The sequence below is a fragment of the Alosa pseudoharengus genome, unplaced genomic scaffold, assembly GCF_046254945.1.
Source record: "Alosa pseudoharengus isolate Yale_2024_CS ecotype anadromous, Long Island Sound unplaced genomic scaffold, YU_APseudo_1.1 YU_APseudo_1.1_scf_11, whole genome shotgun sequence".
Classification (NCBI taxonomy): domain Eukaryota; kingdom Metazoa; phylum Chordata; class Actinopteri; order Clupeiformes; family Clupeidae; genus Alosa; species Alosa pseudoharengus.
The window spans coordinates 23,757,050-23,783,220 of record NW_027468576.1 but is presented as its reverse complement, the minus strand read 5'-3'; the positions used below and the strand labels follow the sequence as shown (position 1 = coordinate 23,783,220).

General features: G+C 42.9%; 1 protein-coding gene across 5 annotated transcripts; it reads right to left on the bottom strand.

Annotated features, from left to right (window-relative positions):
- Window positions 1–4,081: 4,081 nt before the first annotated feature.
- Window positions 4,082–22,574, bottom strand: LOC143117040 (AP-1 complex subunit sigma-2). Of its 5 annotated transcripts, none has more exons than XR_012985948.1 (6): window positions 22,430–22,574; window positions 21,165–21,343; window positions 16,501–16,609; window positions 16,185–16,322; window positions 12,608–12,718; window positions 4,082–5,291 (listed from the first exon to the last, which is right to left on the bottom strand). XR_012985948.1 is itself a non-coding variant. In XM_076278491.1 (6 exons), the coding sequence occupies exons 1-5, from the start codon at window positions 22,430–22,432 to the stop codon at window positions 12,671–12,673; spliced, it is 477 nt and encodes a 158-aa protein (XP_076134606.1). In that variant the 5' UTR covers window positions 22,433–22,573; the 3' UTR covers window positions 4,082–5,291; window positions 12,632–12,670. The 5 variants fall into 5 exon arrangements, 4 of the variants coding, with proteins under 4 accessions (XP_076134606.1, XP_076134604.1, XP_076134607.1 ...); XM_076278491.1 differs by having other exon boundaries at window positions 12,632–12,718; window positions 22,430–22,573; XM_076278492.1 differs by lacking the exon at window positions 4,082–5,291 and adding an exon at window positions 7,533–8,722 and having other exon boundaries at window positions 12,632–12,718.
- Between the last annotated feature and the right edge of the window lie 3,597 nt (window positions 22,575–26,171).

The window sequence follows — 26,171 nt, the reverse complement described above, 5'->3', positions numbered from 1 at the left end:
GCATTTTGTTATGAGTGAAGATGTTTGTGAATATCCTGTGGTGTCAGACATGATTGTATATTGGTTAACCTGAAGGGGTTGAAGTGAAGGTTGTGTGCTCCTCTCTTATCCATCTCGTTGTGCCTGAGAAACCAGTCCAACTAGCTCATGCCTTAGGCACTATTGCAAATGATGTGAAGAAAACAGAGCACCCTGATGCAATGTGGTGCACATATAGTCATTAATGATGTTCAATTTTACATTGTGGTTTCCTTTCCCTTATCGAATCAGTAAAGAATGATAACAAAATATACCGGTACTTCCATATATTAAACTAAATATTGAAAACATACTGTATTAGACATAAGAAAGAAATATAATATTCTGTAACAGTATAAAGGAACATTTAAACACAATATGACCCAACACACAACATAATAATTTTTGCCTCCATTTGAAATATTTATGAGAATTGCGGACTGTTGATGTCATTTTAAATTGGCTCCGCAAAGATCCTTTCCTAAAGCCCTCCTGTAGGCAACTGAAAACTGAAAATACTAACTACTTGTGTAGTACTTCCTCAGGGAACCTTGCTTGTCAGGTGTGTTGATTTCCAATGAGATCTGGTGAAGAGAGAAAACTCCTCTCCCAGTGCTTAGAGAGGTAATATTTGAGCAGCCGCGGTAAAGGAAATCAATCGCAGCAGAGCTTCCCATTACGCTCATACAGTTGGGAGCCAGCACTAGAGACTGATGGGCCATGGAGGACCCCTACAGTGCTCGCTGATAACTGGACAAAGATGGATAGATCGGACCAGCATTTTTTCCCCAGTACTGCACCCACTGGGCATTGGTGTACAAATAAAGAGCTCAGGACTATAAATGGCCCATACTGTACATACGAAAGGGCTGCTACATATCCCCCCTCAGGTTAGCTGTGCTAAGAATGTTTTGGGGAAAAAATTATTTTGTGTTTAAACTTTTGATTTTTGACTTTTGTTAATAGTTTTGTGTAGCATGTATTATCTAATCAGAACCTGAAAAAGAATTAATATACACCCTAAAAACATTAACCTGACTCAGACGAAATTCATCTGGCGAGAGTCAGGTTATAAAAACATGGCTATATGAGAGAGAACTAGATGTATCGCTAGCGGTACAAAATATGCTCAGTCCTGTACATCCTCTCCCGCTTGTTACGCTTGTCAATTTGTCTCCATCCACTCCATTCCCATACTCTCGCAACTTTTGTGCATGCTTGTATGTGCGTGCCTGTGTGTGCGTGTGTGCCTGTGTCTGTGTGTGTGTGTTTGTGCATGTGTGTGTGGTTGTGTGGATGTGTGTGTGTGTGTGTGTGTGTGCGCGTGCCTGTGTCTGTGTGTGTGTTTGTGCATGTGTGTGTGTCTGGTTGTGTGTATGTGTGTATGTGTGCATGCATGCGTGTGTGTCTGTGTGTGTGGATGCGTGTGTGTGTGCCAATTTGTCTCCATCTCCTATAGAGTCTGACCGATATGAGATTTTGAAGGCCGATACCGATTTCGATATTTGAGTTTTTCAAAAACTGATACCTGATATATCCGATAGTCATTTTTAACAAACACAATGTAAAAATGGTCTCCCATAACAAGGTTCTAATCAAGGTGGGGCATTAAGTATAAGTAAGTATATACTCGTTTGATCCCGTGAGGGAAATTTGGTCTCTGCATTTATCCCAATCCGTGAATTAGTGAAACACACAGTGAGGTGAAGCACACACTAATCCCGGCGCAGTGAGCTGCCTGCAACAACAGCGGCACTCGGGGAGCAGAGAGGGTGCCTTGCTCAAAGGCACTTCAGCCGTGCCTACTGGTCGGGGTTCAAACCGGCAACCCTCCGGTTACAAGTCCGAAGCGCTAACCAGTAGGCCACGACTGCCCATCATGTATTTGAATAGGCCTAACTATCTAGATTCGAAATAATTGTTTCCGTCATAACTAACACACACACACACACACACACACACACACACACACACACACACACACTTACAGGTGGCCTTGGGTGTTGGCATTTCTGAGAAAAAACAATCCTTTTTCTGAGAAAAAACAAAATCTAATAGTCAGGTTTATTCATGCATAGGGTAACCTACAGCGATGTCCAGGTCCCATGTCAGTAAATGTTTTCATGCAGGCAGTGTGTGCTATGGATGGGGTAATGCCCTGCATGTCTGTCTTAAAGGCTAACAATAACATCTATAGTCTCTCTCTGCGCTGGAGCTGTAATTGTGGAGACAAATAATATATTGCTAATATATTACCAAACAAGGCCTTAATTGCATGAAGACGGAACAAACATTTTAGTGAAAGCAAGTCAGTCTGCAAAATACTGCACTAAGTACAGGGCCTTCAGGGTTTTCACTTTGGTGCCTTCAGAGTAGTGTAGAAAAAGAGAGAGAGAGAGTGCGCAAGATTATGACAATTGGGCAGCGATATAAGGTGGCATGGTTGAGTGAGGAAAAGAGCAGTGGAAATAAGAATAACAACTTATCCAGTTAAAAAGTGTCATAGCTTAGTCTAGGTTGCAGTTATTTTTGGCTTTACTGTGTACATGATCACATTGAACCATGGTAATCTGGCTAAACTTATTTTTCTATAGCAATGCATTTTTGATCAAATCATTATATAGTTATAGTTGTAATTTATTCATCCCAAATCTATGCAATTAGATATAATAACACAAAGATGGGAAGAACAGGGCTATGGAACACTATTGCCATTTTTTAAAAAAGAAAACATATAAACATAATGACATCTGGTCATGAATTTGTATGGGACATTTGGTGACTCTATAGCTACGGCCTGGCTCTGGACCATCCCAGAATGACAGTTGGTCATCTCCAGCTGTAGGCTTCTAGAAGCATTGTCATCAGTAGCCCCATTACAGTGACCTATGTAGGGCCAGAGATCAATGCCACAATATTACTCTTTCAATTAATAAAAACCCAGACAACCCAACAAGGAAAAGGTCAAAGTATTTTTCAAAAAAAAAAAAAAAGTCTACACAATCTATTCATACACTTATCTTAAAACTGTTGTGTCTCTTTCTATGGTGCTTTCAGTACGTCGACTGTTATGTTCCTTCCTCCACCCCAAAGCCACCAGTTCGTCCCTGTGTTGATTCAGGGTGTAAGCTCCTCTATTTCTCGAGTCGGCAGGATCTGAGATGTTTTTGTGGATGGGGACCTATGCCAAAAAACTTTACTTCTCCAGAGACTGTCATCCTTGTCTTTGATCAATTATCTTTATGGCTATGGGTCCTATTCGGGATTAAATCTTTAATTTTGTTCCTGCCTCCTGAGTCTCTCTGGTAGAACTGAGGATCATCAGAAGATGAAAGTCACTTTCACAGAAATGACTGTGGGAATGGAATCTCACTGATCCACCTCATGTGGGACTGGAGGTGCAGTCGGATAAGGCACTATGCCACAGATTTTCAGCTCGCCCAATAAGGGGCTTCTTCTCTCATTTGGGACTTTAAGATGAGCCTCATGAATGATACTAGGGTAATTTGCAAGCACAATTAGTTTCACTGACGCAGTACTGGGAATACAGGGCTCAAATTATTCAACTCCAACCAATAAGAAAATGTCATGGCTACGTGAGCGTACAAGGCAGGTCCGTCTGGGACTGCATTTCTAGTTCTCTGCCTAAGACTGGATTTGTTCCCTCCTTGCCAGCTTCACTTGAGGCAAAATTGTCACGTGTCAATAAGGATATTCACTCAACAAGGACGCCTCTTCCCCGCGGAAGCATAGTCTTTGGACTGTGAACATGGGTGCATTTGCAAATTCATAAACAGCATCTGTTTCAACTGCATTGACTCACACGAAATGAGTGACCTGCCACAGAGCCCTTTTGAAAAAGAACTATAGCAACACTATAGTTTTCTATAGTAGCTCTTTTTTGTAAGGGAGTATGTGCCAGAAAGCTGTGTGTAGGCCTTGCAGTTGTCAACTAATCAATGGCATTACGATACAGTCCTCAAGGTCTTGGTGGTGTGCTTCTTAGGGCAGAAATTTACAGAGAAATATGAAAATGTGGAAATGTACACAACCTCATACAAACGGCGGTAGACAAATTTATTTAGTTTCAAACACTGCTGCACAGATTCACAGACATAACAATTACAGATAATACTTCCCCATGACTAGACATACACACACATGGCATAGGTGATGCTCAAATGCTTTAAATACTTACAGTAATATAATACATAATAGGAAAGGGTGGTAGGGTATCACAGGAATATGCTCATCAGTGATTGTAAATGCAGACGACATCAGTGACAATACAAAATATAACCAACATGTGACGATACTTCCGTTGAACATATTCAGTAGCACTTGCATTATAAAGAGCAGTAGTTTACCACAAAACACAGTGGAACATCTCTGAGAATGTTCAGGGCAGTGACATCAAGGGCTTCATTTTGTGCTTTCAACAGTAACAGCCAATCAAAAATGGATACAAGCAGCAGACTCTTCGCAATGTTTGTTGCCTCAACTGCTCAAATTAAATGTTTAACCAAGGCGAAAAACAGAACAGAAACAGAAATCTTTGGTTTTTGAGAATGAATCCCTTTTCACATCTCTACCAATACTTAAGTACTAAAGTATAAAACAATAATATAACAATATGTGTGAGTGAGTGAGTGTGTGTGTATAGAAAACTACAATCAACTTAAAGAAATATGAATGATATTTGTTATTTTTCTTGCCTGGGTCTCCTTCCTCCAACTTCACTGTTATCTTATTCTTTATATTTAAAAAATAAGTCAGGAAAAGCATGAGTGTCCAAACTCAGGGACTGCACACCACCCTCTGTGTGTCTGTGTCATTTCAACCAACTCATTAATAGCTGCTAAATTATTTGTAATTATCTAATTATCTTTCCTTTTCTTAACTGTGGTTGTATTAACAGTACACTGATAAGACTGTACTGTTAATCTATCTTAAGGCTGAAACCAAAACTTTAGGGTGATGATTTCTGGTAACTTGTATGATTCTGTACACTGCTACATCATGTGTGTTTTTGTGTGCTGTGTGTGTTGTAAAAAGGACAATGAATGAAGACATGATGAAAAGTCTAGAGAAACACACTGAAGCACAATTTCTGTGTGTGTGTGAGTGTATGTGTGTGTGCGTGCGTGTGTGCGTGCTACATCTTCAAGCAGACAGACAGGCAGCTGGCAAAGTGAGGTGGACAGCCAGTTGGACAGCCATGGTGTTTATGTCAGTCCGATCTCTTCCAGAACACTCCGTGGAGTCTCTGCTTCCTACAGGAGGAAGTGGGCAGAGTCAAAGTTGCTCCGATCTCGCAGGTGACACTCAAATACCGGCCCCCCCACCCTCTTCCCCAGGGGTGATACATATCAGTCACGCATAAGGTGGCTATTATGTGAGGGTCACTCTTTAATAATCATATAGGGACACACTAATTGGTAATGACTAGCTTCTTTATGACACTTCACACAAACTGGGGAGACCACTAAACTGAAGACTGAGGAGGTGAAGACCTGCTGTTTAGTGAAAATGGACAGGAAAGGAAATGGACACAGTAAAAACAAACAGGAAATGGGTAGGCAATGGAAAAGATTGCTGACCAAGTTGACCAAGTGGCATAGGAGTAAAAGATTGCAGGGTAAATTAAGTAAATTTAATCTCATCAATGATATGGCTGTTAGTTTGACACAGACATAAAATGCAAAAAACACAAATTTAAAACTCAAGTAAAACACAGTAAATAAACACATGTCCATGTGACCATGACACATTCAGTTGTGTGAAAGCAGTGAAGCAACAAGTGGCAAGCAGATGGTTTAATGATAAACACACAAGGGAAATGTGTTGAATTTAAAGTGCACAGGGACAACACAATTCAAGCAAAAACAGCACTTACTTTGGCATCCTAACATGACGTTCGGCACAAAGTAAAGAGAAGAGCAGTGTGAGCACAAGTTATTCATTTTCATCAGTTTTCTGAGAGGCATGAAGCTGGAGGTGTCCTTTTCCACATATTGATTTTTTTTCTCTTTACGTCTAACTTCCATCGTTCACTTCTGAGAGCTGCGTAATTTCTCCACTGCTGTATCGCGATGAATGATTCATGACTGTAGAGCCCGCCATACAGAGGGATTGAAAACCCAATCAGAGTCAAGGCCTTTTTTTCCCTGAGATCACAGATGCTGTCATTGCAGACCTCCAGGTTTGTGTGTGCATGCCTGTGTCTGTGTGTATGAGTGTATAATGGAAAAGGCTGTACTGGAGAATTGAGTTGCATTTGGGTATGCTCTCTGATCCATGCTATCTGGTGAAATTAGTCATCTTTATAAACCTGCACTATAGGCAAGGTCCAATGTTGCACTCAGATAAGATGAAATACTGAGCCAACTTTTTTGATGGGTTTTACAGCCCATTAACACCAAGGTTAGTATTAGTGTAGCAATTACGGACAACTATCATAAGACTGACACATTTTCTAGACTTTAATATTAGGCTTAACATGGAAGCAAAATGTCCCAAAATATTTGTAAAATTGTAAATATCACTGGTTTGGTTGATATGGACATGATCTTGAACCTGCATAAAACCAACCAAAGATAAGAATTCATTCGTTTCAACTTGCTTTCCTCATGTTGTGACATTCACATTTCATTCCAAAAACATCTTCATGCATACATCTTTCCCTGGCTTTAACTTACTGTAATCTCATTTCATTTGTGCTTTTGGGTGGGACGACATGGTCAATGAAGATTAAATGTGTTCGCTGTCTGAATTAGATTTGCCAGCAGCTCATTAGGAGGAACACCTCTGGGACTGGGAACAGATTGCTGCAGTAATCCAGCCTCCATATGCAAGTAATCAGATACAAAACGCCATGCACAGCCGAGGCAGCACAAAATCAGACGAATTAATTTCTTAATGCATCTTGAGACCCAAGTAATCCTTGCAATTTTGGGTGATGGCTTCTGAATAGGGGATCCTTCCCCTAAAAGTAAAGTGTGGGGATTATGATGGAATGCCTGCGTGCACGCACACACACACACACCCCCGTCAGCATTGGCTGGGCTCAAGGAATGTAGACCCCCACTGATTCCTGGCCTACACTATAGGAAAGGAGCACAGCCGAGCACCTTAAGTGTCGTTCAGACAACGCAGGGGTTGTGAATCCCATTCGCTGTGTCAGTCTGAATGATATCCAAATCACTAGTTAAAAGCTTGGGAGTTGGCCATTTTTGCTGTTGGATGGTTAAATGTTTGAAGGCCAACACTGACATAATTGAAACGGAACTTTGGAAAGATGTTTTCCTTGATAATTACCCCTCAATGCTCTTCTGTGGAATAGTCCTATCCTTATTATTTAGCATTGTGACTTTGCTTGAGGCACTAAGATTTTGCAAGCTTCTAGAATGAATGACCCAATATAATTGGAAATGATTACTGACTAGCATGGACTGAAATGGACCTAAGAACCAAAAGTTCAGCTGTGAAACAAGAGACATGAATAGGAACCAGAATGACACCATTTGTGGACCATTTATGATGTTTAGTGACGTCAAGACCCAATACATTGCATATGAAGTTTTAAGTAATCTAGTAGATCTAGAGGAATTTAATTTTTTGCTGTAAACAAAAACTACAAACGGCAGCTTTACAGATTGTTGAAAAGCCATTGCGTGTGATAAATATTCTACTCAATATAAAATTCTACTCAATGACAGATCTACTTTTGGGTCTACTTTGTTGACCCAATTTCATTCATTTTAACAAACACAAAATAATAAATAATCTAATTATTGATCAAATGTGCAAAATTCACAAAATTTGAATAGGTAATACTTTTGATGATTACACAATTTTTTCAACATTTACAAAATTGTTATGTGTAGATGCTACCTAGAAGTAGTAGTGAACGCATTAACGCCACTTAGAGTTAACCTATGATTACAAACATACTTTTAAGTTTTGGAATCTTCTTATATTTTGCCTTTTCTATACAGATCAATCTACTTCTTTTTACCTTAAACAAATACATTTCATTGAATGTATTCATTCAATTGTACCTAAGAAAACAGTTTTTCCTACAGAATGAATGCATTGTAAAACCATCACAGTACTAAAATTCCTAACCTATGATTTTATAACTATAACACTGACCTTTATTTTGAGTTCATGTTAAACAAGCCCTAGCGACCTTATATGTAAAAACATCACAATAAACTTGATAAAAGCATGGCTTCTGTCACAGTACCATGTGTATATGAAGAGAACAAAAACCTTTCCTGATCGGTCTGAAAATGAGACATCATGAATACATGAGAATGACAAATGAAACAGTAAAACTATACATGATCATTTCAGATGACTTGTGTGTGTGTGTTCATGAGTGTGTATGGAGATGAATCAGCCCCAGGGGGCCTGGTGACACGTGACATGAGTGATCCCCCGACACGTTTCCGCCAACAGAGGGCAGTGAGGATGGAGAGGGAGGAGGTGGAGAAGGAGAAGGAGAGGAGGGGGAGGAGGCACAACTGGGCGCTGAGTAGTGGACGCTGTGGGCAGGGCGTGTGAAGTGGCTCGGCATGCAGGATGGACAGCTGGCCGCGACAGCAGCGGTGGCGGCGGCAGTAACAACAGCAGCAACAGCAGTGGTGGGGGCAGCAGCGGGCATTTAATACACAGGCACATTAAAGTACTCATGTCGTGGCTAAGGGAGAGAGAGAGACAAAAATAGAGAGGTGCAGACAAACACACACACACACACACACACATGCAAAAAACCTCATGTCACCATGCAAGGCAAGCAAAACTCTCCAGTCACCCTCTAGAGCCATGGATCCTAAAGGGGAGGGAGGGAACAGGACATAGAGCACAGGGCATGCAGACCACTGGCACACAGGACACAGAAGCACACAACTCAATGGCAGCCTATGGACGTGTTCACAGGAAAGGGAGTTTGCAGAGGGGGAAGGTCCACTGAGAGTTATGCACTTGGACGCAAAATGAACAGGAGTACAGTACTCAACATTATTGGTCTACTGATCAATATCACTATTTTCCTCCATTTAGTGCTTGGTCAGATAGCATTAAGTCTATGCATGTGAACAGAAGTAGACCTCAGGCATAGGCTTAAGATTCATCCTTCTGCCGCATCTCTATGTGTAAAATGTTCAATGTAGGAGAAAAAAACACTGACATGATGAGTACTGCATTGCTGCAAAAGGGAGATATGTGTTCATGTGTGTGTGTAGGTTGTCCGTGTTTGTGTGTGTTATCTGTGTGTGTGTGTGAACTGCAGAGGGAGCTCTCGCCATTGACTCAAGCGCAGCAACTGTGATTGTGAGGCCAAAGCGAGATACTGGCTTCCCTCCTCCTCCCTGGGGAATGTTGTGCTTAGATCTTTTACTAAGAGCTAGAACAGTTGGAGGTCCTGGCTAGGGTCCCTTATCGCCAACACAAAACAAAGGACTACAGAAGACAAATTACACTACACAGCAGGACACAGGGCAACACCGTGCTACACAAAAGGGATCTAATTTGTTTTGAGACCAAAAAAACGCTTTAGTAGGGCTGAAATCTACAGCAAAGAATAAACAATATCCACCTTCATCTTTTTCTGTTGGGGTGAAACAAGAATGAATCCACATACCCTTATCTACATACAGTACATATAAGCACTATTCTACAGGCACATAGCACACACCCAAGGGCAAAAGTGACCTTTACTATCACATGGTGTTAAGGGGGAGTAGGTGGCTCTGTACGCTACACTATTGACATGACCAGTGATGTAGTAGAGTCCCTAAGAGGATTCTGCTGACACAGACACTGACAGTATTCACCTCCATGTGTTTAATTCTGGAAAAGACCAGAGGACTCTGCAGCCATATTAGGACTCATCATACCTGCAGGGCAAAGAGTTTAAGGGGAAACAGGGGAACAGAAAAAGCGCTGTATCATTCAAATGAGGATACAGGCCAGGTATGTCCCTCAGGAACAAACGTACCATATAAGATTGAATTCTTTGAGCTACACTCTCTCTGTCTCTGCACAACTCCTCTTCCTACCCCACCCCAGCCCAGCTCTTCCCTCCTCTCTTCAGTCTTCCTCACTTACCTCCAGCACAAAACCAGCTCAGCGCTTAAGTGCTTCGGGAATCTGCTGAGGCGCCACTATTCCCGGACAAAAGTGCTCGCTCCGAATGCAAACAACAGCTTAAACGCCACCACATATCGTTTTTCTTTTTTCATTAAGAACTAATTAAAACGGTTTCGTTCTAATTTGCCTCGGAATGTCGTCTTCCGATGTAATTATCTGGCATCGGAGCTGTGTGGTGCCCCAGCTTGCTGCTCAAAGCCTCCTACCATACTTCCAATTTAACTCCCTCACCTCGAAGCTTTCATTAATGCTTCGTTATGTGTTGACGCCATGCTAATAACTCAGAGAGGGCTTATTTAAAAGATAAAAGATGAGTGGGAACGCGAGCATAAAACAATATTTTTATTTGAGGCCTGATGATGCCAAATGGCACAACAGCAAACATGAGAAAGGCTTTCAGCTCAGTTCACCAATTAAAGTGCTGGAGCACACCTAACAAGTCTCATGTGCCACGGAGATCTTTTGTCAATAATGTTTTTCGGTTTTCTTTTCTCTCAAGGGGAGAGTACAGATCTTTGTTGTATCTGCAGTGCTTTTTACCTAATAACAGTCTTTTGTTTCACTTTGCTGCATTCCTATTCTCGTTCTTTCACATACTGTACATTCTCTCATTATTTTTATCTCCTCCTCCTCCTCTGTCTCTCTCTCTCTCTCTCTCTCTCACACACACACACACACACACACACACAGAGGCACACACATCGAGGAAGAGAGAGAAATTATTACTCCTGATTACCATGACTTACTAATAGTGCTGATAAAGAAAACCGTCCTCAGCAGGCGAGGGATGGAGGACAAATGGCCTAAATGTCTAAATGTCCTCTTGCTTAATTAAGGAACTGACATGGATGAAATGACCCTGATGACAGAGAGTCAATTTCATCCTACCCCCACACAGTCTGTGGTCCATTTGTAATCGAGGCCTCTAAAAAGGTCAATATGAGATCACCCTTCATCGTCACCTACCTCCTCCTCTTCCATATTTCAGGTTTCAGATGTCATTTATTGGTCAATTCTTTGTGTATATTTGTATACTTCCGACAAAATACTGTTTCTGCTCTTTCTCTTATCGTCCCAACCATCTATGTTACTAAAGAACTGCTTCCTTCCTCTTTCATTTGAATCTGACGTGTGAGACGCCTTGGTTAAGGCTACTGCCTGAACTTTGGATTCAGACACCCCCGCTGGTGGAAGAAAAAAGCACACACACACACACACACACACTTACATACACAAACATAAACAGACCAAGAAAAGAAAAAAAAAGACTCCAATTGCTTTTACTTTGGAGTAAAGAGCAATTGCCGTCAGACTAGGGACAACGGTAGTTCTGAACAAGCAAGAGTCAAGGCTGGCACTGCAAACCCAAACCAATAGATTTAATGCTGTGCCTGTCTGAGTAGGGGAAACAAGGTCACCCGGGCAATCAAGTGCTCTGTGGTCTATTACGCATGACGGAGGAACTAAGTACTCCTAACACACACACACACAGTCAGACACACATATACACACACAGCAGATATAAGAGCTTTGTGAATATTTTGTGTAGGAAATGCAATTGTTGTTTGTCACACTCTGGTCCTGACCCAATGATGCTGAATCACTGGTGTCAATAGTTGTTGTTGATCGGAATATATGAAAAATCATGCTTAAGTGTTGATACTTATGTATCTTTGATACGTTAGTGTTGGACTCATGTCACTTCTAAGACCACACTGGCATTGTCTGAGACAAAAGCTGCCAAATTGCATTTCTTCAATGAAATATTCATACCATCCAAAGCTGTTATCTCCCTGAAATTATATACAAACAGTCGCTCTCTAAATGTTGCAATGGCACTTTGCAGGGGCAGAGTCTTACATCCATTGGTCAATCTGTTATGCATTGTGCAGATTTGATTTTCTAACATGACTCACCATAGAGAGTTTTGTTCACCACAGATATTGTAATGAATGTCTGGCTCCAAAGAATGTACACAATAATATTCCCATGCGTTTAGCAGTTTCTGTTCCTTTTTCAGAAACTTTGAGCAGGTTGCCCAAAAGCAACTTACAGTCAGGTTGTGTTACAAGCATTCTGCTAAACTATTCCAATTACTTTTGCAATGCATGACTAGGCTAGGCTTCACATCGATCATGTTAAAGAGTATTTCTCAATTAAGTCCTCGACAACAGACTGAGAAATGTAAGACATCAAACCAACCTGCATGGCTGGACAATCCTAAAGGCCTCTAGCTAAAAACACACCTCCGCACACCGCTAAGTAATTTGGGCTTCTAGTTGTCTGGCACCCCGCGGAGGACCTTGAGTTTCCCCTCCCCACTGACAGCACTTGAGACGGTAGGGGGGAATGAGTGAGAGAGGGACCACATGCGCTCACTCCACACGGGCACGCCACTCGCTAGCTGGCTGGAGAAAACCCCATGCTGACTGACCAGGTCAGTCTGGTAATTACCGACCCTCTGGCAGCAGGCCTGGACTCTCTAGACCCCTCATCATTATAAGATCTCCTCATTGGCCAAACCGCCCCAGTCCTCCGTCTGGCTCTACGGACACAAAACCCAGCCAATCAGAGAGGGCCTTGAGTCCTTCCTGCACTGCTGCTGTTGTCGTTATTGTCTGTGGGCAAGCTACAGGAGCTCTGTTCATTTTTGTCCCTCTCTGAGTCGGAGTGGAAAAACAAGAATATCCATAAGGGTAAATACAACTTCAGGAGTCAGGAAAGTCAGGAAGCAAAACTTTGTATCAAAGCTTGGGTAACTACTTCATATTTGGGACAGTGGTGTAGGATACTGCTTTTGACAGTAACTGTGAGAGGCTCGAGCTCTTGTGGTTAGTTACTGCTGTTTATGGGAGGGCTGGACAATCAGAAGGGTAATGAGGTGAAAGTACAGTAATCACAAGTGACATGTGACTACAATACAAACCTTTAGATTTAGAGGCAGTGCAACCAACGAGACTGCAAATTGTGCAAAATGAGCAAGTCTCCTTGGAGGATGTTGGATAATTAGCAAATTAGTATTGATGTTTTCCTGTGCCAGCTACATTAATTGGCCATCGGGACTGCAGTCTTGGTCTTTCTGTTATACACTTATGATAGTTTTTACCATTTCTATTTAACTGTACCTATTTGCTGTTTTATACATTGCATATTGAGGCTCAGATTGCATATTTAATTTTATCCCCCATCTCAGAACTGTGCATTAAAACATGAATCCATGCACTTGCATAAATCTGAATAAAATCCCATTTTTCCAATTACCATTTTGCTTTGCTAGACAATTAGACTATGACTGCTTAGAGTATGACTGCTATGTACAGTCCTCTCCATGTAAGTGTCTCTCAGCAAACCTCTGAGCGACTCATTTTCCTCTGCACTTATCCCACCTACACACACCCCATCTCCGTTTCAGGAATCTCAGCGACTCACACATTTAGACCAGCGCATTTGAATGTCTGAATTATGCCATTAGTTTTGTAGTTTTCACACACATTCTCTCAATTCCCCATTTTAAGCAACCATTCAAATGCTTTCAGGAAATGCACAACGCTCTTTACTTTAAGCTGCTTAGCTTGAATGCGGCATCACTCCTTAACAGTGTGTACCCGTTGCATTCCTTTAAGGTTCTCTCCAGTGTAACTCATAAACACGCACGCACACACACACACACACACGAGAGGCCAGATGCATTAGCGGCAGCCCCAGCAGTGGCTATTCCGGCAGTGCAGCAGCCTTCTCCACAGCCCTGCGAGAGCGGGAGCAGAGAATGAGCGGCACTCCAATAACGACGGCTGAGACAGGTTTGGTAATAGCCATCTCAGCCGGATACCTCTCAGTGGACCGTGCATTTGGGTCATATCTCAGTGTGCTGCCTTAGCCTGGCACCTCAAGACAATGATTGACCCCCTTTCCCCCTTTCTTATTCTATTATCCTACCTTTCAGACGTGCTAGCAAAGGCCTCCCCGCCAAGCAAATCCTATAAAAATGTCTGGCGGGGTGTGTGTGTGTGTGTGTGTGTGTGTGTGTGTGTGTGTGTGTGTGTGTGTGTGTGTGTGTGTGTGAGGCGGCCGAGGCAGCACGGAGGTCAGGTGACTGACTGGTTGAAAGAGTTGCTAGCGAGTGGAGAGAGGAGGGGATGTAAATGGCCCCCTCGTCCCTCATATGCTGAAATGACACTGTTCTGTAGCGTGGCCAAGATGACAGCGCTTTGCCTAGGAGTGATGTGGGTAATTTACTCTGCAGAGGGGCAGAGATGAACACACACCCATTTACCGAGGACGGGCGTTCAGTCTGTGGTGACTGCAGCACACTAGCAGAGAAGGGAAACGGCGTCTCTCGATCTTATCCTGGTGCTTCAGAAACTGAAGTTCCTGTTTTTGTACAGGCCAATTACCTGCTTTGATCTGATTAGAAGGGAGACAAGAGAATGGACTATATCCCCTGGCCTCAATACACACATTTCTTTTGGTGTGAACGCCTGTTTGTCTAATTACTTTCTGTTTGGCCTAACGCCTAGCACTACTTGGCATCTTGTTACACTATTCAATGTGAATATTGTATCAAAGGACCTTTACATACCAGCATCCAGAGTGCAACGGTGCAATGAACTGTTATAATACATATAGCTTAGTGGTTATATTTCATTGTTTTAACATGAAAGCAAAAAGTGCTGTAATCAATTATTTTTCTTAGGATGGCTGCTGCAGAAGTCACTGGTATGTGAGAAACCTTTGTTTTGTACCTAGCTAAACATTATAAGACTACTGCTACTAGGCTAACTAGAATAGCTACTCTATAACTCATCTCCAAAGATGAGGCTGGACAGTACCTGGAAAGAGTCGAATCTGAAAATCTAGATTCTGTAAATCAAAGAGCAAAGGAAGGAAGGGAGGAAAGGAATGAGGGAGGGAGAGAGAGAGAGTGAGGGAGGGAGAGAGAGCGCAAGAAAAAGAGAGACAGAAAAAAGGCATAAAAAATTAACTGAAGTCAGGAGAAAAAAAAGGAACAAACTCAAAGGCTGACAGCAACAAAAGACCAGAGCTAGGGGGAGGGAAAGAGTGAGACCTGGCAACGGCTCTTCAAATGTCAGCAGTAATTACTGTCGACCGATATAAAGGCTTGCCGCTCTTTTTCGGATGTTCTGTCAATGTGTTGCCTCGCACTGGAAACAATCAGATATCTCCTCTGATATCTGTGCGAGCAAGATTAAAAGCCATCATGCTACACCATCTTGACAGATGTAAAGGCCCTTCAGTCAAACTGGGCGACATCTAATATGCTTCAAAAACTGACTAAGTCCCAGACTGGGTATGTCTGTCTGATTGATCTGTGGGGCGTTTTAACTTCTGAGCAGTTCAAACTAGTGAGAGTAAATTGCACTGGTAAATACTCTGAGTTTGTGTAGTGTAGTGTATAGGTACTATGCGTGTGTGTGTGTGTGTGTGTGTGTGTGTGTGTGTGTGTGTCTATACGCATGAAAGCTGCAGTGGTATTTTCGGGTAAATGTGATCCCTAGCATCTTACGAGGTTACTGTGCACAGGAGAGGGTCAGGCTTCTCCCGGCTGTAAAAACGTCCTCCGGATGATTCAGTGGATATTAAATTCATACCATAAAGAGTGACCCACCGAGGAGGGAGTGATTTCTCTCAACATGGAGGCTAATATACAAGTGCTAACAAGAGGGGAGTGCTAAAAGGAATGCTCTCTGCGAGAGAACATGAAGGAAGGGGGAGCTGTCAATGTGAGGGAGAGGAGGAAAGGAGCAAGAGAAGGAGAGGAGGAAGGAGGAGACCTCTAGAGGGAGAGTGAGTTCAAAAGGAGAGAGGGAGTGAGACAGGGAGAGGCAGCGACTAGAAAAGGAGCTCATCCGCAGGGGAGGAGACATGATTGGTAAAAGGAGTTTCAGTGAGAGCTGAGACCTACTCTAACGGAGGTTGGCTGACGGTTCTCGGGGATTCTTTCTGGCAGGTTAGTGCTGAAGAGGAGGTAGGGGGTTGGGTTAGAGTCTTACCTCCTGTAGCAGGTCTGCTTGCTCTATGGCCTTCAGGACGTTCTTCTTGGAGGTCTCCTGCGCCTCGCCTCCCAGCAGGAACTCGTCCAGGATGAAGTAGGCTTTCTCAAAGTTAAAGATGATGTCTAGCTCACACACCTGCAGCCCAGGAAGCCTCATTACACACACACACACACATTCACACACACAGTCCAACAGTCTCCACATTATGTTTGCTTTACACCATCTCTATTTGAAAGTATGTGTGTGAAGTGAAGTCATCAACTTACATTAAAAAATGTTTAGATTAATATGTACTGTGCATAGGAACACATACACTGCCAAAATACTTATCCAGCAGCTCCACATATCGATGGATGATTTCCAGGGTGATCAGCTCGTTGTCCTGGTCCTCTATAGCGCAGCAGAAATACAGGCTGGCGTATCTGAAACAGAGAGAGAGAGAGAGTTTCCCTTTTTTCAGAGCGCTTTCAGCCGCAGAGGACAGCTTTCACTGTGACAGATGGGCAAACTAGTCCATGAAAGGAACGCCATTCATGAAGGTGGATCGCCAGAACGGAGGACCCTTCTGGCATGACAGGGCAGATAAGACTGCAGAAAAGGCTTTCATTATATGACGATGGAAACAGAGCAGCTTTGGGATTGAATGGGCATATATGTGTGTCAGTCTGTGAGTTTGTATGTGTGTTTATTTGTGTCTGAGTGTGTGCATGCACTCTTGTCTCTGGGTGTATGCATGCATTAGTGTGTGCATGTGTGTGTGCATGCAGTCTTGTATCTGTGTTTGTACAGTATGTGTGTATGTTTGTGTGCATGCATTAGTGTGTGCATGTGTGTGTGTGCATGCATCAATGTGTGTGTATGTCCGTATGTATGTGTGGTCAAAATTACTCAAAGACAACTGGTGTGAGACTGCAGCTTTATTCACGATACTGGGAGACTGTTACTCACAGCAAATGTCAAGTAACAATCCTACACATCTCTGTTACAAGACCCCATAACCTTATAATGGCCTAGACTATGTTTGTGTCCTTGGGGTGAAGTCAATCAGACACCCTACAGCAAACAGTCTTCTCACTCTGGAAATTTCCACAGAGGGATATTTTGGATGACAGAGGGGTTATTCCTAAGTTAGGATGGTACCAGATTTCACTACATAAGTTCTACTAAACATTTCATTCAATGAGAAACCTATAAAAATTATCCCACATGTGTGTGTGTGTGTGTGCAAGCATCAGTGTGTGCATTTCCATGTGTGTGTGTGTGTGTGTGTGTGCTCATGTGCATATGTGCATCTCTTTCCCTTTAAAGATGCTAACGGCTCTATGCATGCTACTCATTTGTCTTTCTCTCTGCCTCCAAACTGGAGACAAAGCACAAACAGAGAACACTTCCCCTCGCTCCGCATGTGATATATTGCCTCTCTGCTCATTCACAAAGTGCTGACTGAGCGTCTTTTTATGTCCCTCCCGCCCCCTCTCACACACATTCCCCTGAAATAAAGTATTGCTGTTTTCAGCATATAGGATATTCATTTGACCGACTGGCGAGGGATGCCAATGTCTCCATCCCCCTCACACTTCACTCTCAATGCTTTCTCTCCCTCCCCTTATTCTTCCCTCTCTTGCGATAACCTTCTCCCAGACAAGAATTATTTCAGCATGTGACCGCCACCGTGCAGACGAGTGACTCGATGAAATACCACAGGGGGGGTGGGGAAAGGGCACACAAGACTCTGAAGCGGGGATCACACTGAAAATAACAAAGCGGCAGCAGTAAGCGTAACACAACGCTCAGACCATAATAAGTTCTATCTCGTTCCTAAGTAACACACACGGTTTGCCTAAACTGACGCTCGCGTTGCGCTTTGAAAGTTGATCCAAGTTTACAAGAGGCTTACTTGTCTCTTTCTGCTTTTGATAGAGCCATGAAGCAAAAATACCCCTAACAGTCACATACAATATCACTTCCCCTGTGTGATCCTAAAAAAAGAGGAAGAAGAAGGTGTTGCAGATATTATAATAACAGATAATAACATTAACAAATAATAACATTAGTTTCTTGAGTGTGCATGTTCATCTTGCACTTCAGCCCTGAGTGTAACAGCATGCAGTGCAGTGTGAATATGTGTGCAGCGCTCTTCATCACAAACAGAGATCCAAGTAGTTGGTAACCCTGCAGCCACCAGCTCTGGCTGCCTCCTTCTTACCATCAAAGGTGGAAATATTGACACAGCTCCCAAGTCAACACGGCCTGCGTTTCTATCTATCATGAAAGGATGACCTAGCCTACAGTGTCATACAGTGTCAAGTGGCTTGACAGGATTTTAAAGCTCTATGAGGACCACTGGGCATTTGTCACCAGTGTATACAGTGTGTACCATGTGCAAATACAATGCAGCTGCAAGTGCCTGAGTTGAATCTTATGCATCCACCACTTACCCCAGAACGACTAGCACTGCAAGGATATCCTCCTATCCTGAAAATAGATTATTTATTTATTCATATACAACATGCGCACATTAATATATGTCCATAAAAATGTAATTTTCATAGTGTACGAAAGTGGGGAGTGTAAGAAAGGGCTCTATTCTCTTCATATATTTGAAATCATTCCTCTACTTGCAAAGGCTCTATGCTTCCATAGCATATTATATTAAAAGCAGGGGGGACCAGATTTGATTGCAAGCTTAAGCAGTTTATAGAAAACAACTCCGTAATCTCATTTCATTATTGAGGGTTTAGCCCCACAACACAACTGCTCCAATTCCATAATCATCACCTAAAGCTTTGGAGGCATATTCTGGGTATGCTACCTACACCACAGCGACAAGGAAAAACTAAAAGCTAAACTAACTAAACACATTGCTATATGACTTTGCTCTCATCACAAAAGAGGATCTATATGCTGTTCAGATTCAAATCTCTCTTACATAACTGTCTGGAAAGAGTGCAAGTGCTTGCCTGGCGAGTAGTAAGCAAAGCAGGTCAAAGGGTTGGCGCTTGTCAAGTCTGCCAAGTATGCGCTTAGAGACTAAACTCTGGCCTGTGGCTCTTACTGAGTCTCAACAGTGCTGTTCAACCTCATGAAGCCCTGAAATGAGAAGCAACAGACTGTGTTATGGAAATGAGGAAGGGGGGGGGGGGGGGTATCAGCTGGCGGAGGTCTTGATTACCACACTGACAGAATGTTGCATCCGAGCAAATCTGTTTATAATTGAGCACTGGGCATTGCAACCAGGGGGCCTTGAGCAAGGGTGGCAAGGATTCTCTGTTACTCCTGGGTGCTCTTTATGGATTTCTCTTCTGCTCACCCCTATTCCCCCAGCAGCAGTTTTGTCTTTCTGATGTTCAGTTTCAACTGTCTCTCTCTCTCTCTCTCTCTTTCTCTCTCTCTCTCTCTCTCTCTCTCTCTGTCTCTCTCTGTATGTCTCCATCATCTCTGAAGAAAGAATTCTCCCTTTTTTCTCCTGCTGCTTGTGTTTTCCTCTCTCGCGCTCATAAATCACACCAGTCGGAGCGTCCTCTTGGCCGAGCGCAGCAGACCTGTCACTGTTTTCGCGAAGGGCGATGTCTGTGTTACAGACTCTACCTGCCAAAGGGACGTGCCGTGAGGGGGCTCGGGAGTCAGCGCACTCCGTGCAGTCTCCACCCGACCGTGGCGCAGAGATAACAGCCAGGACACTCCACCAAATGCTGCGCTCTTCGAATGACAAACACGCCCCTGCCACTCCATTAGATTGCCAAGCACGTCTGTCTTATTTAATGTGGCAGGAAGCTAATGAGGATTAGCTTGGCAAACAATGACGAGCACATATGAGCATGTTTTTTATCTGCCGCGAAAGGTCAGTATTAATTTACCGCCATCGCCGTGACTGTAGCAGAAGGGGGGTTCTGCACGTCTCTCCCTAAGCCCCGTTGAGGATGCAGGCAGCTCGGTGCACGTTTGTCTGTTGTGGGTCTGTTTTGAGTGGCTCCGGCAAAAAGGGGAGCTCGTTTTACATTCGTTGCCACTCTCGGCCTAAGGTGACCCCTGCGTCTCTCCTTGGATTTCTGATGCTCCAGTTCCTGATTAAATTTCTGTGAGTAACAGAGAACAGAAAGACCCTTGACGGCTGTGTCCTCTAGCACACCTTTTAAATCAAAGGAATAACACCCATGAGAAAATGCAGCAACATAGAAAACACTACAGGCCTCACAGAATAAACAATGACATTGCAAGTGTGAAGGCAGCATCAGTGCTGAAACTGACCGCATGTCTTAAAGACATGGGTGTTGAGACCTGGATCTGTAACCTAACACTAAGAAAAAAAACACTAATGCACCACCAATCGAGCCACATCCATGTGTATGAGCTGGGGCTGTTTGTTGTTTGGCAGAGTGCGGTCACCCGCTTGATTGGCAGGCTGGTGGCTGTGTGGTGCCACCTCGTATGGGTCACGGTGGCTCAGCCCACATGAAGAGCCCCAACCCATTGGTTGGCACGGCAACTGTGAATAATGAGGCGAGAAAAATTCTCTCTTTTTTTTTCTCCCCCAGCAATCCAGGCGTGCCACTGCTTTCATCTTTTCTTTTAACCCCAGCTTAACTCTCAACGGCCTGAGCATGCTGCCTCACACTCCGTCAATAACATGAAAGACTAAAAGAAAACAAAAAAACAGGCTGATTCTAGCGACTCTTGGTTAAAATGTCACACCCTCACTGCAATACTACAGTAGAAACAGGTGACACCGCACCTGTAAGTTATACTGAAAGCTCTTCAAAGCTAATGCATTTCCCCTGATTTTATGATAAGGCTGGCAACATGTTGTGTGCTTGCATAAGTTAGCGTTGTAGTATTCAACAGTAATATGTTGACAGGGCAATAGGACTAACAAAACCAACTTGATAAACACACAGGTGCACTGCACTTCTCTCCTGCCTCTCTGTAACTCCACTGACACTTTGGGCGTGCGTAACCAAACAGATCAGCCACACCAACCTTTTGTAAACAATCTTGAGGTCTCGCCATTCGAGAAAGCTGCACATCTTGGGCTTGCGCGCCAGCACAGTCTGCACCAGCTCCCGGGTGATCTTCTTCTTCTCCTTGTCAGACAGGGGTACATACCACTTCTGCAGCCTCAGCTTTCCCTGCCGACTGAACAGCAGCATGAACTGCATCTGGGGAGAGGGAGAGGAACGGACAGGGGCAGGGATGGGGAGACAAGACGGGAGACCGCAGGTGCAGTGATTATGGCAGCACCGGGACAGGGAGGGAGACGGAGACCGGACACAGACAAGAGGGCAGCGGAAAGGGAAGGCCAGGGTCAAAGTTCATAAGGGGGACATGGCAGCATTTAAAAATAAACAGAAGAGATGAGATTAAGGAGATGCACACGCAAACACATAGGAGAAATGGTGGTAGTGGTGGTGGTGTTGGTTAGAGGGGTGGGGGGGCGTAGAGAAGAAACACAGGATTCTTTTCCATCCCAAAATGACTAGACTAGAATGAATTAGGCTAACCTATGACAGAAGAGCTTCACGACCTCTACAGGATCGATAATGTTATCCAAGGATACATGTACTCCAAGGATACATGTTGACCTAGATACTAACTGACATTATAACCCCATCATAAAACACATTGATAATAATAAAAAATTATTCACTCTGTCACAGGGAGTGGAAGGGCGACATCGAGGAAGACTGTCTCTCACAATACTGTAGCAGAATATAATAGAATGGACAGGGAGACTCATTGGCAATGTTTAACACGCTCGAATTCAGAACGTGAATTATCTGTTTATTGCCTTGGCTAGAGACCGCATCTTAGACTGTGTACACGCACGGCATGTTGATACGAAGTAAATAAAAAAAAAACTGCACTCGCGCCCAGTTACCCGCATCACTTGACTGTTTACAAATGAGGGATTACACAATTGTACCAGCCCGGTCGTTAAACTAATAACATCTCAACTTAGAACCCAATAGTAACCTGGTCGGTGTTGGTTTCACAAGCGCTCGATGTAGTTCAGGCTTAGCAGTAAAATACTATGTCGTGTTATATTCTGATCCACCATGTTTACTTTCAAGTTCATTCAGTTAACTAGTTTATAGCTAATTATACCACACCGAGACGGTAAGAAACGTGGGCAGACGACGTCAAGTGTAAATCTACACTTTTGACAGACAGCAGCGCGACAGTTCAGCATAAGCTCCAATGAGCATATTCGTATTTACAGAGGTCTGAATTCTGAAGGTACTCACCATGGACCTTAAACGACAGTCTTTCCAGGTAAATTAAGAGCGCATACCCAACGTGGTGCTCACGCTGATTTCAGAGTTTTTGTATTCAGTGTATTCCTGTCACAGGGTTCCCTTCGGTTTTGTCTCTGAGACGGAGCTACCCTGGACCGTCACTTGGCCGTTATTTCCTCATTGGCTTAAGGATTACTTTAAAAATATTCATTGGTCAAGTCCTGCCGTTATCCCCGCCTATACTCGCCTAGGATTGAGTATATGGTCATGATTCGCTGTAGTATATGTCAATCTAATTTCTGTCAGTCGCAATGTCGTTTCAATAAGCCTCATGGTTTCTTAAGAATAACACAGTAAGGACCAACAACTATAATAGCATTCTGATAATACTTTATCACTAAAATTAGATTCATAATAGATGGCATTGCACATATGAGCTTATAGCACAGTTATGTCCGGTCAGGGGTTAATTAGGCCTACATTAGATATGTTCTACATTTCAAAGATTTACGAGTTCTCAATTTTGGTTTCAATTGTGCCCTCTTTCGTGAGTGCCGACTGAGGGCAACTACATGAGAACCCTCTACGCGTTATGGATTTCTCAAACACTGAACATAGATATTACGCATTTTACGCAAGCACGTACCCAGACTGACTTGAGGAAGCATGAACTTCACGGTGATTTAAAGATCACAGAAGTAATGTGCAGAACTAGAACGCCCCCTTCTGTCCGTTAAGAGGACACGATATTCGACAATGCAAAATGGAAAATGTGTAACCTTAACCTATAGGCCTTTTTGGAATAAAATAGTTTGTAATAGCAACTCTGTGTTGTTTGTTTGTTTTGAAGGCAAATGTTACATTTGCCCTCAACAATTATTCACGTCGTCGCGTCCTATTTAGCCTACAATGTAATTCACTGTTTCGATTTGTTGTTTGGTGCGTAAAAGTGTGTGTCCGCGCGCGCACCTGTGACCGAGGGAGCCCGTTGACCCATTATAGACCATAATAGACCCACAAGAGACCCTACATGACGTTTTTGTTACTACACCATTTTATCCACTAGATGGGAGTGTCCACACATTAGTCCTCAAAAACCTGTTATCAAGGCTGTTTGTGTCCCAATTCCAACTGTGTGGTTTAGTGACAAACCTGGATAAATGATCTCGGAATAAGTGGTAAACCTCATGGAAGAGCCTTCTGTCTTCATTCTCCTACCAAAACCAATCCATGGGTCTCTTCTTTTTGGCAGTTTACCATTTACTTTAAGGTAACCACAAACTTGGAATATGACCTCTGAGTATTCATTCCTCCTGTCATATCCAATTGCCTTACAGATATTATCATATATTAATGTTGCAATACTAGAGCCAGAGTTAAAAAGTTAAACTTGCATATATTGCCAAGCATTAATAACTTGTCATAGGAAAATGCATTTAAGACATACACTCACTGCACCATATTAAAATAAATTCTTATTGAATACAGTTATACAATTATTTGTTTTATTTAAACATTTCAGTTGTGTGTATTCAAACATTTGTATATGCATCACATCCCCCCCATCACAAAAAAGAACAGAGAGATCTGTTGAGAACGTTGATCGATCAAATCCTAGTCACTGAACTACTTTATATATGTGTCAGTACTCTAATCAGTGCCACTAACTAAATTGCCAAATGAAAATGCACCAAGTATGTCCCATAATATGCCCCTTGAATCAGTGGTTGTAGTGTTCAGGCCACATTTCACTGACAAAATGTGCTAAATGTCCAACACAAAAACATTTTTCCAGCCACCATTGACAAGTCCTGCATACAATATTATTCCCTTAGGGTTCAAGGCAAATAACAATACTTTGGGTTATTGTAGTTACCTCCCTATGTTACAAACCATTACACCCAATACCTAGTAGGCCTATCTATAGACATTTACAGCCAAATGCCACCTGCATTGGTTTGGTCTGATCTCTCTGGAATAGCTCTCGAGACCTGCAGGGTGAAATTCCTTACTGGGAGCATGGCAAACTCAAAGACCCCCTTTTTTTTTGCTCTTGCTATGCAGGAGTTCAGCTTCTAGGGACTAGGGAGAGAGGAAAAAAGAATAAATAATGAATGTAGGATAAAAGCTGTTATTTTTACATCCAGGCAGCTGCGAAATCAGAAATGGGTCTTCCAGAGGCAGTGCTAGGATCACATCAGGTTGCTAAGCAACAGTCACATATGCAAGACCCCCCCCCCCCCCCCACAACAGACGGTCAGTAAAGTCTTTAAATATAGTGGTTAGCCCAGGCCCTAATGAACCTTTACTTTGTTCTGCCAAAGTTTTTAAAAGGACAAAGGCATGTGGCATGAGCTTATAGAGATTACCTTATGCGGTCAGATTACCTAGGGCAAAAACAGGGAAAGGATGCATGTAGCCAAGTTACAGAAAGAGCAGCAATTGTTTGGTTGAATGAACAACCTGGTGGACAGGTCATTTGGCTACACTTGCAAGACATTGATCATGAGGACACACCTGCACTTGGCAGACATTGATCATGAGGACACACCTGCACTTGGCAGACATTGATCATGAGGACACACACACCTGGTCATATCCTTAGGAACCCAATTAGATGTACAAGACAACCAAATCCAAAAAGATCATAGACCAAAACCATATGGCTGGACAAGGAAAGGTTTTTGACTCCACAACAGTCAAGATCAATATTAAACTTGATAACCAGGACCTAGACCTCAGGAAATTCTCCAAGGCATTTAAAAGTATATTGAAGTTTATTGAACACTAAATAAAATTTACATCACTGAAACATTTATAAAAATAAAGACATTAAATCTCATGTTCGGGCGGTGTGAACGTCCTTCCCCCACTGAAGTCGTTGCAGTGCCGAGAGAACCTCTCGCTGCGTTATGGCACCCCGCTTGTTGAACTTCGACAGCCGGGCCGCTTCAGCACCAACCAACTCAGTAACACGTGAAACGTCTCCTTTAGGCAGGAGCACCGTAACGTCCACGTTCGGATGGCTACTCTGTTTTAAAATATAAAATTATTTTGAACCAAATGGTCACACAGAGAACCTTTAAGAAATGTTTCAACTAACCTCTTTCTGAAGCTTATAGATGTAGTTTGAAAACTCCCTTGTCCGCTTCTTGTCACGTTTCTTCGGTTTCCTGGACTCCTTAGATTGTTTTGGCCAATGGGTCATTGTTAAAGTTTAGTCGAGCCAAAACCAGTTCAAGGAAAAAGACGCTCCGGAGTTTGAGAGAGATTGTCGTGCATTGGGTCTGAGTATGAGCTTTATCCATATCGATTGTGGAAACAGCAGGTGTATTCATTTTGAGATAATTAGCCCACTTCATCATGGTAGATTACTGGCAAAAGAGATGCCTCCTCACCTTCCGTTCACTTCGCATACGTAGGCCTATCTGTCACCGTATATCACTTACGCAACATATCACATAGGGCTACGCAACTAAAATAGACGAGAAAGATGTTTGACTGCTTAATCTAAACTGATTTGCACAAAATTACAAGTGTGCAAATTTTGTTTTTATTATTCAAATCACACAACCCTCTAGAAACATGTCATAAAAATGTGGTTTGTCATGTGAGATTGCCAAACAGCTGGATTGGGATAATGGCAAACAATAATTCTGCACTGTTGTCCTCAATCCTTACCATGGCAGCACTGCTTTCCATGGAGCACACATCTTTGACCTGGCAAAAATATCACAAATGGATCGTCTTT